Raw genomic sequence first — 19,882 nt, 5'->3', positions numbered from 1 at the left:
TTCAAGGCTAACACACACACACACACACACACACACACACACACACACACACACACACACACACACACACACACACACACACACACACACACACACACACACACACACAATAAAATGCATGCAATTGTGCAATATCAATCCCCAAATAATCAAACTAATTGACAAAGCCTGATCTTCATCAATGATCTCTCTGAATCTCTTTAAAATCCTCTTTATCTATTTGCTGATGACTCCATCCTCTGCCATGACATCCTACAGCCTCTTCCCTCTCACGAACATCTCAAGTCATCCCCAATCCAAAACCATGATTTTTTTCTACACCCGTTAAAAATTCTCCCGCTCCCAAATTTTTGCTTTGTCTCCGATCCAAAGTTATGATAATTTCTACCCTCAGTAACACCCCTCCCCCCCACCCTACCCCAATCCCTCCTTCCAAATTTCCAGTTATTCCTTCCTTCTGAGGCTTCCTTTTGTATCTATATTGTCCATCCTATGCATCTTATCTTGCCCCCCCCCCCGTTCTTCCCCACACCCAGTGTTTGTCCAAGTCTATCTCTATCTTGGCCTTCAACTCTGCTGCTTGCGTTTCCCCCCTCTCTCAACTATTCCTTCTGTCCTGTTGTGTCCTGATCTGTTCAGTGTACAACAACGAGCTCTTCCTAGAATCTTGACTTTGGACACAAAGCAACAACAGAAAAAAACAAACAATGGAGCTTTGGAGCACCACAGTTAGGCCAAAAAAAAAAAATGTTGTATTGGCGTAACGGGTCACTGAAAAATAGGGTAGGTAGGTAGGGATTTTTTTTTTTAATAAATCCCTCCCAAAATCTCCCTCGGCTCGAGTACCCCCCCTTTTTGTCGGCGACCCCCCCCCACTCAAAAAAAAAACTAGTACAGTGAACCTTGCCTAAATCGAACTTGCATAAGTCGAATAATCGCCTAAGTCAAAGATCTTATCAAGTTCTCTTCTCTTTATATTCTTTTGTTTTTACACCTTTAAATCTAAGCTATTTCTTCAGTCCTAACAGATTCGACTTAGACAAGGTTGACTGTAGTTTTTACAACAGCCAGTGGCGTACTGTCGTACATGGTAGACAAAGCATTGGAGGGGCAGAGCATTGTTCACGAACAACACTCTGCCCCTCCAATGCTTTGTCTACTGAGTACGACGGTACACCACTGACAACAGCTCTAAGATGTATAAATTCTATCGTCAGATGCCAGGAAATCCCATATGAAGACCCTTTAAATATTTTTTTTTCCCTGGGGGAGGCCCCCCAAACTTCCTGCTGGGGCTCGGGCCTTTCGCCTTTGGCGGATGAAGCCCCCCTTTCCCCAAGATCCTGAATCAGCCCCTGCCAAGCCTGAGATATCTCAGGCACCATCTCCAGGGGAATACACAAGATGCTGGTTTATAGCCTTTTCGGTGCTGTTCACACATATATCAACATTTTTAATAGCAAATACAGTGAACTCTGCCGAAGTCAAACCTCTCTAAGTCAAATAATCGCCCAAGTTGAAGTAATTTTTTTTAACAAATCATGCAAAACATGTCTTTACCTCTGGTAAGACAAATTTCTTCTAAATCGAACAGATTTTTGTGGTCCCAAGAGATGGACTTAGGCAGAGTTACCTGTACCTAGTGGCGTACCCATTTTATTTTTAGAACATTTCAATGTGAATATTCAATTTTGTACAACTTTGAGGAATGGGGGTTGAAAAGAGGACCCAATGACAACTTGTAAAAATGTTGGCAGTTGTGAATGATCCAATAATAACAAAAGACAAAGAATTCTACTGTGTCTAAAGCATTTCAGAATCCTTTATTAGAAATGCAGTTGTTGTGTTTTTCCAACAGTTAATGCAAACTTGTGCCTACAATACATAACAAGTTTGAGGTATTTTTGTCTTGTTTTAAAGTCTTCCTTTCTTCTATCATTATTTTGCTCATATTGCAGGTGTTTAGCTGATATCAAATTTCCTAAGGTGGGAAGTATCTTTAGAGAGTGTTGCCTGTGAGAGATGTTTGCAAGGAATATTTTGAAAAGAAATTGACCTTTTTTGCAAATATAGAATACAAAGTCATTACCAAAACAATATTTAGATGTACAACTGTAAAAACTTCAGTACAATGGTATCTACTAGATACAGTCAAACAAAGAATACTGGATGCCCTTCGTACAAAGGTGCATTGGAGCGACTCTTTCTTTTCCAGTTTCATGTCCAGGAAAATCTTCATTGTAAAGTGAAGAGAAAATAATGTCAGAAGGTGCAGAAACAATGCAGCTGTTTGATAAACAGTATATCTGGTCTGACAGTCAACACAATTTAGTGGGGGTGTCTATTTCTTATCTGGTCTGCATTTTGGGATTTCTTTCCCCATGTTGAAGCAATCTTCACAAACAGGAAGCACTGTCTTGTATATTCTCTTGAGTGCATCTCTTCTTGGTCCACCAGAAGAAGGTTGTGTGCAGTAGCAGCAGACACCTTGCACGAACTTTTGGCTACTGTAGTAGGCATATTCAATATGGTCCCCGCAATTCAGGGCCAAACGAACATACATCTGAAAGAATAAGAAGAAAAAAAAGAGATGTACAGGGTGCTTGGGGCAAGTGAAAGTCAAATTTGGGCAAGCATTTTTGAGCAATGATATAAAATGCTTGCCCAAATTTTGTAGGTAAATTCAGTTGGAAACTGTTACATTTGTGTATTTTTTAAAAGTTTTTTCAATACTAGGTAGAGCTTAAGTGTTCTGTAGTACTTTGCTTGCTCAACTGGGCAAGCACCTCAAAAAAATTTAAGTAGCACCCCGATTGAAAATATGGGTATAGATGTAAAATGTATTTATTCTGATGGCAAAAGAGACTATAAACGCAAAAAAAAGTAAAACAAAATGAATTCCAGCCAAGTTTTAATTCAGAATCTTAAATATATTTTTTTTTCTGTATTCTCTTTCCCTTTTACTTTCCCCATTTCCCTTTCCTCTTCTTCCCCTTTTCTTCTTTTAAATGTCAAAATTATATGCATTGATTTTTACATTGGTTTACAATTTCGATTGGATTTATAAAAAAAAATTTTTGCATGTATTTTCATTTTAAAATGGGTTTGTGCATATGTTTATGTATTCAACTAAAATGAGGAGAGCTTTCTACAGATATCCCCAGTCATTTTAGTTGGCATTCCTTCTCCTGGGCCGTTTCATTGTTGTATGTTTAATATTCTGGAAATGAAATAAATAAATAAATAAATAAATAAATGATTAATTAAATTTACATAGATTCTCTTATGCATTATTCAGTCTGATGTACTTGTATATCTGAAGTCACTTCACTGTTTACAGACATCTTCTAAAAAGAGATAAATGAAAACTTAAACTGTCTATACAGTTTAAGCGTTTACCTTCTTGCAGAGTCTGTGCCCAACAGGAACCAGTTGACTGCCACATGTGTTGTCAGAGTCTTCAGTAGCTGCTTTCAAGTCGAACAGATCCTTTGGGGATGGCTTCCGGTCTGCATAGACGACGCGTGGTTTCTTACATTCTCCACACTGGATTGTTGTGCGTGCATTCTGTGCTGTGAGATGTGAAGTAGCAGCACCCTGAACAAAACGAAATATGTTTTTACAAAGGTTTTAGTATAAATGAGAAAATGAATAGCAGCTAAAGTATAAAACTTACATATACAAGTTATACATGAAACAAGATTGCTGTATTGGTTTATGAAAAAAATTACATAGAAATTCAGTTTCCGATGGCTTTGATAAAAGAAATTAAATGGAATGAATACAATAGTGTAGAAATGTAAAGTAGAACACATGAATTTATCAGAGTATGTACATGAAAAGATATATTAACAATAAAAGGTAACATTGAATGGAATTGACCAACTTTGATTTGGGGAAAACTTATACAGACCCATGCACATTTTTGTTACCCATAACCCAAACCCAATTGGGTTTGGGTTATGAGTAACAAAAATGTGCATGTAAATTCTGTCAAATTGTTCCCCAAATCAATCAGCTATGTAAGAAACAGGGAGAGAAAAAGCCAGTGGTGGTCACTAGCTGAGCAGCACCCTCAAATATGAATCTAAACAAAATGCTGCCATAGAGTACTACAAGCTGTGAATATCACATTGCAAATGCATGTACCTGCTCCTCTTCAGAAATGCTTCCTTTGAAGTTCTTTGATGATGGCATGAATTCCTGGGTTGTATCTGTACCGTCAACTTCTTCATACTTCTTGTAGTGCTCTCCAGTAGCATCTAGTACAGGGTCTGGTAACCACGTCAGCTCAGTCAACTGCTTGGGCCCACAGCAATCTGCATCATCACACTTGCGAATCTGAAAAAAAATAGGTAAAAAGGTAAAAATATCAAACAGATTAATATACAGGCAGTCACAAACTTCAGTAAACCTCACTTTATTATAAAGTGACATTTCGGGTTCTAAATTTCTAAATTTACTTTGCACTTTGCAGTCTTTGGCAAGTATAAAGATATCAAATTAATGATTCTTAATATGTTGGGTAGATAATAATTGAATAATTCTTGCCTTATCCCAACATGGATAAACACAATCAGTGTTTATCCATGTTGGGATCAAAGGCAAGAATTATTCAGTAAGTATAAAGATATTTCAATGAAATTAAGAATAAAAAAAAAAGTCTACTGTACCTGGAAACTGTAATTCCTTGCCCTGCAGTGTCGGGTCACAAATTGCTGATAGAGTAAGTTCTTTGCAACGAACTTCTGTTGAAGCTTGTTCATGTCAACACTTGGATCAATCTCCATCACAAATCTCTGAAGATCTTGAATGTGTTCCATGGTGACAGGGTCCTTCGTAAGAATCTGAGGTGATGAGCAAATCAAAATCCATTGATAAACATTACTTTCAAATTACCTTCTTGTCATTGGTCTAAATGATGTGTACCAAAGGGGGAAAACCTCTGTCTTTAATACACCTGTTTAGAAAAAAAAGTAAATATAATTATAAAATTTGGATATTACCTTGCGGTCTTTCAATGCCAGCCGTTCAAATCTTCTTCTCAAGAGTGCTATCATTGGCTGCAGTGACTCGATCCACGCTGCAGAGATGGTTTCACTCTTTTCTGCAGCTTTCCGAATGGAAGTCATCCCAGAGCACTTGCGAAGGATTTCTGTAAAATATACACAAGATAAAAATAAGAGCAAGGTTTTAACAAGTACATTTTTTTTTACAACCACATGAACCTGGGTAAAATTTCTGGCATTAAATCCCTAAATCAATATTAAGTATCTAAAATGTGAAACCTCTTATACAAGAAGTATGGCAAAAATACTATTTGTAGATTTAATACCCCACTTTCAAGGGAAAACTCAAGTTTAAATTTCCCATCTTATAATTGTCCACCAATACCCCCTTCCTGTCAGACATATTTGTAGCCCTATATATTATATCTGGAATTTGAAAATATCCTTGTTTGTTTTGGAACAGTTTATTTTACAATTTACATCATCAAAACATGGAAATATCTTTTCAGGGACCATGCAATGAGAATAGCAAAAGTATACCTTCAATTTCATCTGCACATTTGTCTCTCTCCAAGCCAACATTCTGTAGTGCAAGATTCAACAAGGCCATGATTCGTTCTACTGGATTTATCCAGCTGTTTCCTGGTGCACACCGTGCTGCCACAAGCATGTCCAGATTGAGAGCATGGAACTGGGCTATCAGTGACGCTTGAACAGAGTGGTAGGTTACCCTGTGGTCAGGTCCACCATCTGTCTGCTGTCCAGCAGGACTGGCGGTCTGCTGTCTCCTTCTGTCAGCAATCTGTGAATTGATGCCACGTGGCGAAATGGTGTGGATGCCTGAAACGTTGAATCACTCAGAAACACTGTCACATTGCCACGGCAAAATGAACTGTCCACATCATCAGGTAGCTCAACATCCAACACAACTGAAGGAGTCAAGTGCCCTTTGTTGTTGACGTCATGATCTGCTATTTCAATTGTTGATGTAGATGGTGCTATCTGTTGCTTTCCTCGAACTCCAGAGGCCAAAACTGTCCCAGGTTCCCCGAAAGATATCTTGGACTTGTCATCCAAACTCAGTAATTTGCATGATGATCCAAGCTTCAGTGACATCGATCTGAGGTACTTGTACAGAGCTGCACAATAGTGGACATCAGGATGGCTTTCCCTCAGCTGTCTCCTCTGTAAAAAAAAAAGAATAGATAAATAAATGAATAAATAAAATATAAATTAAAATGAAATGAAATAACAAATAAAATGAATAAAGAATTGATTAGGAAATGACAACGAAGATGAAGAAGAGGAAGAAGAAGATAAAGAGGAAGATTAAAAAGAATAAGAAAACATATATGAATTAAATTGTACATACAGTCATACACATATTCTATTTAATTAGAAGGAACAAAATTACATTTTCCATGAAGACTGCTTTGTGTTTGTAATTCTGTTTTTTCTGACAAATATAAATGTACAGTCACCCTTGCCTAAGTCGAATCTGTTGGGACTGAAGAAATAACCTCAACTTAGAAGAAATTTGACTTATGAGGGTTAAAAACAATAGAATATAAAGAGAAGAGGACTTGATAAGACCTTTGACTAATAGGCGAGTTCGACTTAGGCAAGGTTAAATGTATATTGAAAACATTTACTGTGTAACAGATTTTGAAATGTAAATTCTGAATTTAAAAAGAAAAATATGCAAAATGAAACAAAAAAGAAAGAATTACAAACAGAAACAAAATGAAAAATATAAATATTTCAATTTCTCTAAAATTGAAATAAAAAATAAAACAAAGAAAAATAATTGGTTAGATGTGAGTAGAAAAAGGCAAAACAACAAATAAATTGAATAAAGAAAGTTAATCAGTTGTCTCACGATGCGCAAATGTAGAAAGGTTGCAACGTATATCCCCCCTGCAGCGTGGAATATAACCCCTGCGCAGCGTGGTCTATGCTCATTGCCTGAAGAAGACCAGCAGTAGCAGTCAAAACGTCGCAACCTTTCTACGTTTGTACATCGTGAGACAAATGATTAACTTTCTTTATTCATTCTTCACCACGATGAACCTCTTCCGATCCATCAACAAATAAAGTCATTCATGCATTTGAACAAGAAACTCTGAACACAATCTGGCGACCTGTATTTTGTACTGCACTGCATACTTCTTCTTATATGTAGAAGCAGTATGGCTGTTTGGGTTTCTTGGTTGAAACTGCAAGCGGACTAGAGACTTGGTCGGAATATCTGTACCAGTTGGACATCTGCTGGCCACTTGCTGAATGAGATCTGGGAGAGAAATCCATTCTGCCAAATGTTCCACGTTATGACGCCTCTCGTCTGCTGCTAGTACCTACAGAATACCCATATTGGTTAACAAATTCTATTTTTGTTTACATATGGACAATAGTATTTCCTGCATTGCTAAAGCATGGGAGAGAACAACATGTATGTAATAGTCCATAAGTACTGCAAAAGTATATGAACTACATTCATTTTCTTGTAGAATTATGATTTACCTGCTGTAAGTCAGTTTCTAGCTGATTGAAGAAAACCTTGAACTTGTCGTTTGGACGGCCTTGATTTTGCGTACGGAGATCTACCACGATGCCCACTTCCCCCTCCAAAGCCATCTACATGCGTGCATCCATTTCAGGATTTCTGTCTGCCGACGCATCCATTGAGAGTTCTGCATACATTGCCCTGAGAAGTACAGGTTGGAGCTTTGCCACTGAAGAGTACCTGAAGTGTGAAATTTATGAATAAAAGGTGAACTCGAAATCACAGTATTAAAATGGAATAAAATATAAAAAGAACAAAACAAAATTTCAAATCTATAGAATTTTTTATTGACAAATAATAAAAAACAAACAAAAATTTGTATGTTTTTATCTCTGATGTTCAAAGAAATCAACTGGTTAAATGATCCACCCTCAATTTTTTTTAACTTCTTTCTTTCTTGAACTATTGAATATTTTTCAACATTTTACTGAAATATGCTGTTACCTGTTCCGGATTTGCCTTTTCATGAATAGCGTATGGTATTGGGGCAGCTTCTCACAATTTCTGGCAAAGAATGTAGTGGCATCTCTCAGTGCCTGGTTAGTATCTCGATTCTCCTGCACTCTTGATAGAATATATATAGTATCCTTTGAACCACCAGGGCAGTACCTGCAAAGCAAAAAAACAAAAGAGAAACTCAAGAAAATGAAGAAACAAAAAGAAAAAAGGGAGAAAAACCAAAGAAGGGAAAAATTAAAATTAAAGAAAATAAAAAAGTAAGGGGAAAGGAATCAAGAGGATGAATAAAATCTTAAAAGTATATTGGCCACTGGTGACTGGTCTATGCACAACTATTTATAAAAAAAAATAAAATAAAAATTATCATCTGCAACTTTTATCTAGGGAATGAAACGAAGAGATGCAGGGTACTCTCAACTATGATTTCAGTATCAACTTCAATCAACTTCTCACCATTCTAGTAAACATAATGTATTGGGCTACAAGTATAGTTTGAAGCCCTCAAATTAAATCCTCACCTTAGCAAGTCTACATAAACTGACAAATAAAGATTTTCGAAGAAACGTGTGCGCTGCATGCGGTTGGTGAACTGGATGTTGAGGTGCTGTGAGTCATCAAAGAAGATACTATCGCCAATGGGAAGAGAAGTCATCACCGAATCCAAAAGGTTGTACTGGCACTCAACCATACCAGGTGATGCTTTTGGGCGATACGTGACAGTAGTTGAGTCAGACACCTGAAAATTTATAGGAAATGGTTTAGGATTACAAAATTCAATGGTTTAAATTGATAGAATTGAAAGATGCATGAACTGTATGGAAAAAATACACAAATAAATTATTTTCAAAATTGAAGCTAGAGTGTTCATGTAAAACAGCAAAATATGCACCTCTTCTACAAATGCATATTCAAAGGTGAAGTTAAAATATCTTTTTTTTTTCAGCTGGTATATACATTGGGAATTCTCCATAGAAATATTAACAAGCATATCTACTGTACCTTTCTGACTGGCTCTGCCATCTTCTGCCTCTTAAGTTGCTCACTTGCTTGCTTCTTGAGATACTGGCCATACGCTACCATGCATTCCCCTAGACCTCTCACAGCCTGACAAAAGTCAGTGAAGTTTGCCAGTGATGCCCTTCCTGATAAAGAATAAACAAGGTGACCTTGCTTCAACAAGTCCTCTGATTCCAAGCGTGGACATCGACGCTTTTTGGCCTGGTAGTCATTCAAATTCTGGAACGGTGCCCATAGATCAGGAACTCTTCTTTTCCTGGCCAAAGTTGCGTGGTGATTTGTGATAAGCCACAGAGCTTCAGGTGAGAGTCTTAAAAAATTATGAAATAGAAAAGATAATTGTTAAAGTTTGTTCGAAACAAGCAAAATTTTTACAATTACAAACAGCACTGAATGTATAACAAAAAGTATCATTCCGAGTTCTTGGCTATTGTTATGTAGCATTTCGAACTTGATTTTAATATTTAAATCAAACAAACTTGCATGTAAACTGGCAAGAGTTCCATATATGTATCCCCCACTCAAAATTGAAAAAAAAGTATGGGGAAGGTTTGGACCATTTAAGATGGAAAAGTTTCAAACATACCAAAATATGGCGTTATTCTGTCAAATTTTTGCGCACGATTGAAGGCATTAAATTTGATAGACACGTTTATTTAGTAAGAACAATAAAAATAGTATCGTCTGGACTGAAGCAGGCTAGACAAGTTGAGCTATCGCCGGTAAATATTAAAAAAACATTAAAAACACTTTCAGCATCAGCATATCTCTCGCTTGTGAAAGCTTGGTAAGACAATGTAGAAATGAGTTGGAACATGCTATTCAAATTTTATTGCAGGGTATATATGGATTGAAAGTCTTTCCGAAATTTCATTTGAGTCTAAATACAGACCTCGTAATATTGTGAGTAGGCTAGATCTGTAAAATAAAAATGGTACCCCTCCCCCCCCCACCACCAAAAAGAGAGAAAATATTACAGATAAATAAAAATAGTACTAGCCTATTCTAGAGAGTAAAACCATTTCTATGTATAAAATTTCTCAACTTCACCGCAATATTTCATTTTTTAGACAAATCAGATTAAAAAGTGAAAATGTCATTCATTCCTGACTAGCCTGTATAGACCTAGCTGTGAAATTAAATCCAGAGTCCTGAGTATTTACTTGGATCGCTACTTAATAATAAAGGTCTAAAGTTGAAATCTAATGCCTTTCACTTCAGTTTCATTCTTACCTTGACAATGAATTCAGCTTCATTCTGATTTCCTGATTTGAACCAGACTGCTTCTTTGTCCAGCAATAGTATGATGCTATTGAACAATTGGTCCTTTGCATTTAGTCCCTGTGCCTGTGGCATGCCAGAACTACAATTCTTTTTCAGTCCCGAAAGATCAAATCTTCCTCGCCTTGCGCCTGCAGCCATGAGGATTTCAAAGGCATTCTTGGGAAGCTCAGCCTCAGACGTAGATGCCGAATCATCGCTGAGCCTGTGGCTGAAGTAACCCACGACGAAGCGATAACCGAAGTCGTCTAAGATAGACACCTTTTCCGCCGCCAAAACGTCCGAAAAGGACCCTCCATCACTGCTAGACGCTTGCACGGAGGAAAGTATTGGAGCAGTGTCACAATTTACGTCTGCAATTCCCTGAATGATATCTCCAAGCCTCGCATCTTTGTCGCATTTTCGTAAGACGCTGAACAGTTTTTTAGGCCCAAGCATGCCAGTAATCTTGATAGAGTACGCGGCCATGTTGGAAACAACAGACGACGTACTGATCGAGCGAGGCGCAATATCTCTCCCTCGTACAGATGATATGCAGAGCCGTTTCGCGCGCGCGCACACACACACACACACACACACACACACACACACACACACACACACACACACACACACACACACACACACACACACACACACACACACAGCGAGCTAAACTATGACATATGCATAGCGCAGCGTGCAGCGGGTTCTGTCCGAAACACTTCCGGGTTTTTGCGATCGCGATCGCAATCAACAAGATTCTTGATATCGATAAAAAAAACCGTAGGGTCGGCGGAATTTTTAGGGTCGGGCGGGTTACGCCAATGCAACATTTTTTTTTTTGGCCTTATATTACACACTTCGAAGAAAAAACTGAAATACCAGGAGTGAAGATATGACAGAGAATCGTCCAAGGTGACAGCCTTTCACTCCTCATGTTTTGCCTGGCCCTGAACCCACCGAGTAACCTCATTAATGAGCAAAGACATGGATACACCGTAACATCCAATAAAAGAACATCCAAAGAGACAGGGAAGGTGACGCATCTACTGCACATGGATGATTTAAAACTCTTTGCACCAAACGACGAAAATTGGGAAGAACAACTCAAATGAATGAAGCAGTACTCTGATGACATCTAAACGGAATTTGGCCGAGATAAGTGTGCCATGGGCACATTCATACAAGGTAAGCCAAGAAAAAGGAAAACATAAAAATTGACACAAATACAACAATACAAGAGCGAGACAACGAAAGATCTTACAAACACCCCGGAGGATAAGAGGGCCATCAAATATGTCACAAGCAAATGTGCAAAGCAATTATAAAATACCACCTGCATAGAACGAGGCTGATCTTGAAAACATACCTCTCTCCAAAGAACAAAATCAATGCGATAAACCAATTCGCAAAACCAGTATTCCAATACAGCTGCGGAATAATAAACTGGCTTCAAGCAGAAATCAATAAAATGAATATCAAAACAAGGAATCTCCTCACCATCCACAAAATGTTCTTCTAAAATCAGTGCATCCCAAGAATGTACCAAGACGAGGAAGAGGCAGCGGCCTGATGGAGCTCAACTAAGTGCACAGAATGGCAACTGTAGGATTGGTTGAACACGTGAAAAGTTCAACAGACTACCAAATTTGGTTTCAGACCAGGTCACTCTACCCTGGATATGCTGCTTCTGCTCTCCCATCAATGGATGGAGGTCCTCAATGCCAGACAGGAAATCCGAGCCGTATCCCTGGACATATCACGTGCTTTTGACACAGTCTGGCACCCTGCCCTACTCACCAAACTCTCTTCCCATGGTATTCAAGGCCATCTCCACTCATGGCTCGCAGACTTCCTCTCCTGTCGCAGTCAACATGTGGCCCTAAATGGAGTTCTTTCATCCCCTCTTCCTGTGCAGGCTGGAGTTCCTCAAGGTAGCGTTCTGGGCCCTGTTCTTTTTCTGGTTTTCATCAATGATCTCTCGGACTCTCTGGAAAATCCTCTATTTCTCTTTGCCGACGACTCCACCCTCTGCCGTACCATCTGTCATCCCTCAGACCGGCAAGCAGCAGCTTCTTCACTCACTGCAGATCTGGATAAAATCACAAACTGGTCCAACACGTGGAACATGTCTTTCAATCCAGACAAATCTCACACTCTCACTATGTCTCTTCGAAAGGACCGTTTACAAAACCCCCCATCCACTTTCTCAACAATCCTCTGGAAGAAGTCTTTTCTTTCAAGCTTCTGGGTCTCACTATCTGCCATGACCTTTCCTGGGAAAGTCACATTTCCAACCTCGCCTCAAAAGCCAGTCGCCGACTGGGAATCCTCCGTCGTGCTAAGTCCTTCCTCGGCCCTCTTGAGCTCCTGACCACTTACAAAGCTTTTGTCCGTAGCCTGATGGAGTACTGCTCTCCCCTCTGGGCTGGTGCTCCTGCCTCCCACCTTTCTCGGCTTTACGCTGTCGAAACCAGGGCATTTAAGATCATCGGCATCTCCCGCAATGAAGCTGAGTCTTTGGGCCTCTCACTCAATCATCGCAGGTTGGTCGGTGGTCTTTCTGTCTTCTACCGACTCCTCTCCAGCCTTGCCCCCCCTGCTCTCTCTGCGATTTGTCCCCACCACATTTCCACAGGGCGCTCAAGGTCCGCCAACAACCCCCTTCTGGTAAAACTACCAAAATCACGAATCACTGCTCATCTTCACTCTTTCATTCCTCTTTTTTCCCGCCTTTGGAATAAACTTCCTCACTCTATTCTTTCCCATTCTTCCCTCCAGGCTTTCAAAACAGCTGTTCACCACCACCTCTTATCTTCCCCCATCCAAATCCTCGATCTTTTCTACCCCCGATAATCCACCGAAGTCCACTTCCTTCATTTCTCCTACTTTCCTTCCTGAATGTCCCTGAAATGTCCATCTTCTCTTCGCCATGTTCCCCGTCCCATCCCCATCCCTCTCCCTTCCACAGTTCACCTAATGTGTCTGTTCCCCACTGTTTTGTCCCTTCCACTCCCGCCCCTCTTGTCTCATGCCTCCTTGCTGTGAGTTGTGTGTTAGCTCTCATACGAGCCTCGACCAAGGTATACAAAAAAAAAAAAAAAAAAATGCAATTTTTATGCAAACACAAAGATAGCAACCCAGGGAAGGTATCACGAACCCACCTCGCAAAAAAGTTCCAAAAACAGGTGTAAATGGAAGATGTGATACGTGAAACCAAAACAGCAATGAAAACAGCCCCAAAGGCCACAAAAAAAGATGAAAGAAAAATATAAAACAAAATATCAACAAATATACACTGACAACTGGGAGAACAGTAAAACGAGCAGGAAAGTACAAAAAAAGAGTTTTACAGATTGGACATAGACAAAGAAGGCTAATTGGAATGGGTAAGAAGAGGTCAGCTCAATTGGGATGGAGAACGATTCATTATTAATGCCCAAGACCAAGGACTCTAAACCAATGGCTTTAAGAACATGGCAGGACTGAGTCAATCAGACAAGTGTGGATTCTGCAAGGTTCTGCAACAGAAAGTACGAGCCACCTCCTATCGGGATGTAAAACACTCATGTCAGAGCAACTATACACACAAAGGCACACCAAGGTATGTTGAGTAATCCACTGGAACATCTGCAAAAAGTTTGATATCCCAGTTCCATAAAAACTCCTGGAAACATTAACCAAAAACGGTAATTAAGAAAAAGGAAGTAATGCTCACGTACAACCTAATGATCCTATCAAGCGTGAACATAGAAAATAAAGGGTTGTGACCAGATATAGTACCGAGGTAAAAAAAAATAATGAAAAGAAAAGAAAGCGTTGCTAATTGAGGTTTTATTACTCAGCGGTTTTGGCCAAAACAATGCAGAAATCAACAAAATGCTAAGCATCAAGTGAGTTAGCAGCACATATCACTTTTAAAGTGTTTGCTATGACTCAGTCAGTGCCAGAATCGAACAGCCAACATCCCAGACTCAGAGCATATAGTTCCAACCTCCAGTGTAGCTAGCTAATCAGCAAGTCTGCATCTTTTAAACCTCTGGAGTTCACTGTGATCCCAAGCTCATATTGCAGACACCGTATTAAACTTTGGAATGACCAAATCAATTGAAGTTGAATCCAAAGGGAAACAAAATAAGTGAAGTTTAAAAAAGGGAGAGAGCTTTTGGCCACTTTAATGTTTATTTAATCTCTTTTCCTTAACTTTGTTGTTCCTTTCAAATTAGACGATGTTGAACTGAGAACTGATTTTGGAGCAAAGGTGTCTGAAAACTCATAGTTTGTAGTTAAGCTTGAGTCCACTGTATACTATTTAATGAACGCTTTGGTAAGCTTATTGACTCACATTAAGTTAGATCTCTGTGACAACAAAATCTCCAAGAATGTTATTTTGTGTGTGACAAACCCTTGCCAACTCATTTGAATGAAACTTATTGGTGAACTTGAAAATAGTTTGAGGTATCAATTCAATCCATCACAAACTCATTATTAGGAAGATGGCAAAGGCTGCACCCAATGCCCTTTTTCTAATAGTCCTGTTCTACCTCCCCATGGTTATGAGTAAAGCAATATAAAAGTACAGCATCACAGGGTGCACTTGGTAATTACAATAAAATGTTCTGGTTTTCTTAAAGGAAAAGCACTCTTATGGTAGTCGGGCAAAATGGTACATATGAAGTTTTGTGATGGTTTCCGCACATTTGGAGGGTGCTGAATCACAACTCATTCTAATACAAGTACTCAATGTTTGTCCACTTAGCTTTGCAGCCGCAATTAGCTTTCTTCGTTTTCTTGGTAGTCCACAATGTATTCTTCACTTTACTCCAGTCCCCAAAACATTGCTCACCAAATCAGCAAACGTTCTGGACAATGATTTCGATAGAGTACAATTTACAACATTATTACGTTGAAATTTTTCAGTATTCTTTTTTTTTTGCTCGACACAACATTCATCTTCATACAAATATTCACATTTCCCTGGCACTCTGATCACACCATCTCGTTGATTTATTACCGATTTTGATTTTGCACCATCTCATTGATTTACGAGGGCCAGTCAATAAGTAGCCTTAAAATAGTGATATAAATTTGAGAATGTAATGTGTGGAGTTGTAGACGACATATGTTATGTCTATGGGTAAGAGTCATGTTTTGCTTGTTTTAGATCTGGCAACATTGAGCGTATGACATCATTCGAGCAGTTCCAAGATGGCAGCTCCCTTACAAACATGCAACAGGAAGAAGCAATGTTCTGTCATCCGTTTCTTGGGAAGTGAGGGTGTGAATCTCAGTGAAGTCCATCGCAGAATGAAAATGCATTATGGTGACGTATGTTTATCGCTGCAGCAGGTGTACAACTGGGACAGGAAGTTTAAAAGTGGAGTGTCCAATGTGGCAGATGCTGCTCACTCGGGCCGGCCTCACAGCCGACACACCAGAAATGGTTGCAGGAGTTGAGTGCATACTTAAGGAAAACCGTCGCATTACACTGGATGAAGTGGTTTCTGAATAGAACATTAGTCATAGTTCAGCACACATTTCATTCACAACGTGCTGGGGTGCCACAAAGTGTCTGCAAGGTGGGTGCCTAAACAACTCACACCCGAACTGAGAGAACTCCACTTTTAAACTTCCTGTCCCAGTTGTACACCTGCTGCAGCGATAAACATACGTCACCATAATGCATTTTCATTCTGCGATGGACTTCACTGAGATTCACACCCTCACTTCCCAAGAAACGGATGACAGAACGTTGCTCCTCCCTGGTGCAAGCTTCTGAGGGAACCGCCATCTTGCAACTGCTCTGCTGACATCTTTTGCTCAATGTTGCCAGATCTAAAACAGGCACAGCATGATTTACCCATTGATATAACATATGTCGTCTAAAAATACACACACACACACACATTATATTCTCGAATTTATGTCGCCATTTTAAGGTTACTTATTGACTGCCCCTCATATTACCGTATTTTGATTTTGCACCATCTCATTGATTCATTACCGTATTTTGATTTTGCACCATTTCATTGATATATTTCAGTATTTTGATTTTGCACTATTTAATTGATCTATTTCTGTATTTTGATTTTGCATTATTTAATTGATCTATTACTGTATTTTGATTTTGCACCATTTCTTGATATTATTACTGCATTTTGATTTTGCACCATTTCATTGATTCATTACCGTATTTTGATTTTGCACCATTTCATTGATATATTTCAGTATTTTGATTTTGCACTATTTTATTGATCTATTTCTGTATTTTGATTTTGCATTATTTAATTGATCTATTACTGTATTTTGATTTTGCACCATTTCTTGATATTATTACTGCATTTTGATTTTGCACCATTTCATTGATTCATTACCGTATTTTGATTTTGCACCATTTCATTGATATATTTCAGTATTTTGATTTTGCACAATTTAATTGATTTATTACCCATTTTGATTTTGCACCATTTCATTGATTCATTACCGTATTTTGATTTTGCATCATTTCATTGATATATTTCAGTATTTTGATTTTGCACTATTTTATTGATATATTTCAGTATTTTGATTTTGCACCATTTCGTTGATTTATTACCATATTTTGATTTTGCACGAGGTCATTGATTTATTGCTGTATTTTGATTTTGCACCATTTCATTGATTTATTACCGTATTTTGATTTTGCACCATTTCATTGATTTATGACCGTATTTTGATATTGCACCATCTCGTTGATTTATTACCGTATTTAGATTTTGCACCATTTAATTGATTTATTACCCATTTTGATTTTGCACCATTTCATTGATTTATTACCACATTTTGATTTTGCACTATTTTATTGATTTATTACTTTATTTTGATTTTGCACCATTTTATTGATTTATTACCGTATTTTGGCTTTGCACCATTTCATTGATTTATTACCGTATTTCGATTTTGCACCATTTCATTGAGTTTTTTTTTTTTTTTGGTATACCTTGGTCGAGGCTCGTATGAGAGCTAACACACAACTCACAGCAAGGAGGCATGAGACAAGAGGGGCGGGAGTGGAAGGGACAAAACAGTGGGGAACAAACACATCAGGTGAACTGTGGAAGGGAGAGGGATGGGGATGGGACGGGGAACATAGCGAAGAGAAGATGGACATTACAGGGACTTTCAGAAGGAAAGCAGGGGAATTGAAGGAAGTGGGCTTGGGTGGATTATCGGGGGTAGAAAAGATCGAGGATTTGGATGAGGGAAGATAAGAGGTGGTGGTGAACAGCTGTTTTGAAAGCCTGGAGGGAAGAATGGGAAAGAATAGAGTGAGGAAGTTTATTCCAAAGGCGGGAAAAAAGAGGAAATGAAAGTGAAGATGAGCAGTGATTCGAGATTTTGGTAGTTTTACCAGAAGGGGGTTGTTGGCGGACCTTGAGCACCCTGTGGAAATGTTGTGGGGACAAATCGCAGAGAGAGCAGGGGGGGGGCAAGGCTGGAGAGGAGTCGGTAGAAGACAGAAAGACCTCCGACCAACCTGCGGTGATTGAGTGAGAGGCCCAAAGACTCAGCTTCATTGCGGGAGATGCCGATGATCTTAAATGCCCTGGTTTCGACAGCGTGAAGCCGAGAAAGGTGGGAGGCAGGAGCACCAGCCCAGAGGGGAGAGCAGTACTCCATCAGGCTACGGACAAAAGCTTTGTAAGTGGTCAGGAGCTAAAGAGGGCCAAGGAAGGACTTTGCACGACGGAGGATTCCCAGTCAGCAACTGTCTTTTGAGGCAAGGTTGGAAATGTGACTTTCCCAGGAAAGGTTATGGCAGATAGTGAGACCCAGAAGCTTGAAAGAAAAGACTTCTTCCAGAGGATTGTTGAGAAAGTGGATGGGGGGTTTTCTAAACGGTCCTTTCGAAGAGACATAGTGAGAGTGTGAGATTTGTCTGGATTGAAAGACATGTTCCACGTGTTGGACCAGTTTGTGATTTTATCCAGATCTGCAGTGAGCGAAGAAGCTGCTGCTTGCCAGTCTGAGGGATGACAGATGGTACGGCAGAGGGTGGAGTCGTCGGAAAAGAGAAATAGAGGATTTTCCAGAGAGTCCGAGAGATCATTGATGAAAACCAGAAAAAGAACAGGGCCCAGAACGCTACCTTGAGGAACTCCAGCCTGCACAGGAAGAGGGGATGAAAGAACTCCATTTAGGGCCACACGTTGACTGCGACAGGAGAGGAAGTCTGCGAGCCATGAGTGGAGATGGCCTTGAATACCATGGGAAGAGAGTTTGTTGAGTAGTGCAGGGTGCCAGACTGTGTCAAAAGCACGGGATATGTCTAGGGATACGGCTCGGATATCCTGTCTGGCATTGAGGACCTCCATCCATTGATGGGAGAGCAGAAGCAGCATATCCAGGGTAGAGTGACCTTGTCTGAAACCAAATTGATGATTGGAAATCAAGCCATTTGAGAAGAGGAAGGATTTCATGTCTGAAGCGATGATGGATTCCATAACCTTGCTGATGATTGGGAGAAGGCTGATTGGTCTGTAGTTACAGGGATCTGTTTTTGCACCTTTATTATGCAGGGCAGTAATGTTAGCAGATTTCCAAGCAGATGGCAGATGACCTTGGGCAAATGAGAGGGTGAATAGAACAGAGAGAGGGTGAGCAAGAGCAGAAGAGCAGGCTTTGAGGACACGTGGGCTGATGCCATCTGGACCGGTTGCAGAATCTGACTCGAGGTTTGAAAGCAAGCTCTCCACCTTGTCAGGAGAAAAGGATACAGAGTCCAGGGACAGTTGGGTGCGACTGGGTAAAGTGGGTAGAGATAGTGATGGGTTTAGGACACAAGAGTTAGCTGCAAACACCGAGTTTAGACATTCAGCTTTATCACGTGCGGTATCAGCAGTGCGGCCATTTGAGGTAAGGGAGGGGATGGAGGGGGAACATACACCAGAAACAGATTTGATTAAATGCCACCAGGATTTTGAGGAGGGAGAGAGGTTTGAGAGTTCAGACTTGAGATGAGAAAGATGTTGTTTTCTGGCTCTCCTGAGGGTAGATACACACTTGTTCCGAGCTTTGTGGAAGGAAGTGAGATTGCCCTCAGTTGGGTTTGCTTTCCATGAGGCAAAGGCAAGTTGTTTCAGGACAACTGCCTCCCCACAAGCTTCAGTAAACCAAGGGTGGGAGGAAGGGTAGGACAACTGAACACGAGAGGGGATAAATCTGTACATGAGGGAGAGCAAGTTTCTTTGAAAGAATTCCCAGGATGAGTTGATGTTTGAGAAAGTAGTTTGAGTTATTACCGTATTTTTATTTTGCACCATTTCATTGATTTATTACTGTATTTTCATTTTGCACCATTTAATTGATTTATCACCACATTTTGATTTTGCACTATTTTATTGATTTATTACTTTATTTTGATATTGCACCATCTCGTTGATTTATTACCGTATTTAGATTTTGCACCATTTCATTGATTTATTACTGTATTTTGATTTTGCACCATTTCATTGATGTATTATCGTATTTTGATTTTGCCCCATTTCATTGATTTATTACCGTGTTTTGATTTTGCACCATTTCATTGATT

General features: G+C 39.5%; 2 protein-coding genes across 4 annotated transcripts; both read right to left on the bottom strand.

The window, feature by feature from the left end:
* Nucleotides 1–1,768: 1,768 nt before the first annotated feature.
* LOC147008987 (uncharacterized) lies at nt 1,769–5,859 on the bottom strand. Its single transcript, XM_085863515.1, has 6 exons — nt 5,550–5,859; nt 5,007–5,155; nt 4,674–4,847; nt 4,150–4,341; nt 3,400–3,597; nt 1,769–2,563 (listed from the first exon to the last, which is right to left on the bottom strand). The coding sequence occupies exons 1-6, from the start codon at nt 5,677–5,679 to the stop codon at nt 2,342–2,344; spliced, it is 1,065 nt and encodes a 354-aa protein (XP_085719641.1). The 5' UTR covers nt 5,680–5,859; the 3' UTR covers nt 1,769–2,341.
* Nucleotides 5,736–9,965, bottom strand: LOC147008986 (uncharacterized). Of its 3 annotated transcripts, none has more exons than XM_085863512.1 (6): nt 9,031–9,965; nt 8,550–8,767; nt 8,017–8,181; nt 7,530–7,752; nt 7,151–7,363; nt 5,736–6,194 (listed from the first exon to the last, which is right to left on the bottom strand). In XM_085863512.1, the coding sequence occupies exons 4-6, from the start codon at nt 7,641–7,643 to the stop codon at nt 5,736–5,738; spliced, it is 786 nt and encodes a 261-aa protein (XP_085719638.1). In that variant the 5' UTR covers nt 7,644–7,752; nt 8,017–8,181; nt 8,550–8,767; nt 9,031–9,965. The 3 variants fall into 3 exon arrangements, with proteins under 3 accessions (XP_085719638.1, XP_085719639.1, XP_085719640.1); XM_085863513.1 differs by having other exon boundaries at nt 7,530–7,713; XM_085863514.1 differs by lacking the exon at nt 5,736–6,194 and having other exon boundaries at nt 6,827–7,363.
* Nucleotides 9,966–19,882: the final 9,917 nt, after the last annotated feature.

The sequence above is a fragment of the Eptatretus burgeri genome, chromosome 18 (genome assembly GCF_056783735.1).
Source record: "Eptatretus burgeri isolate ZD-2024b chromosome 18, Ebu_testis_v1, whole genome shotgun sequence".
NCBI classification, from domain to species: Eukaryota; Metazoa; Chordata; class Myxini; order Myxiniformes; family Myxinidae; genus Eptatretus; species Eptatretus burgeri.
Note: the sequence above shows the minus strand (reverse complement) of the source record. Positions and strands in the feature narration are given on the sequence as shown.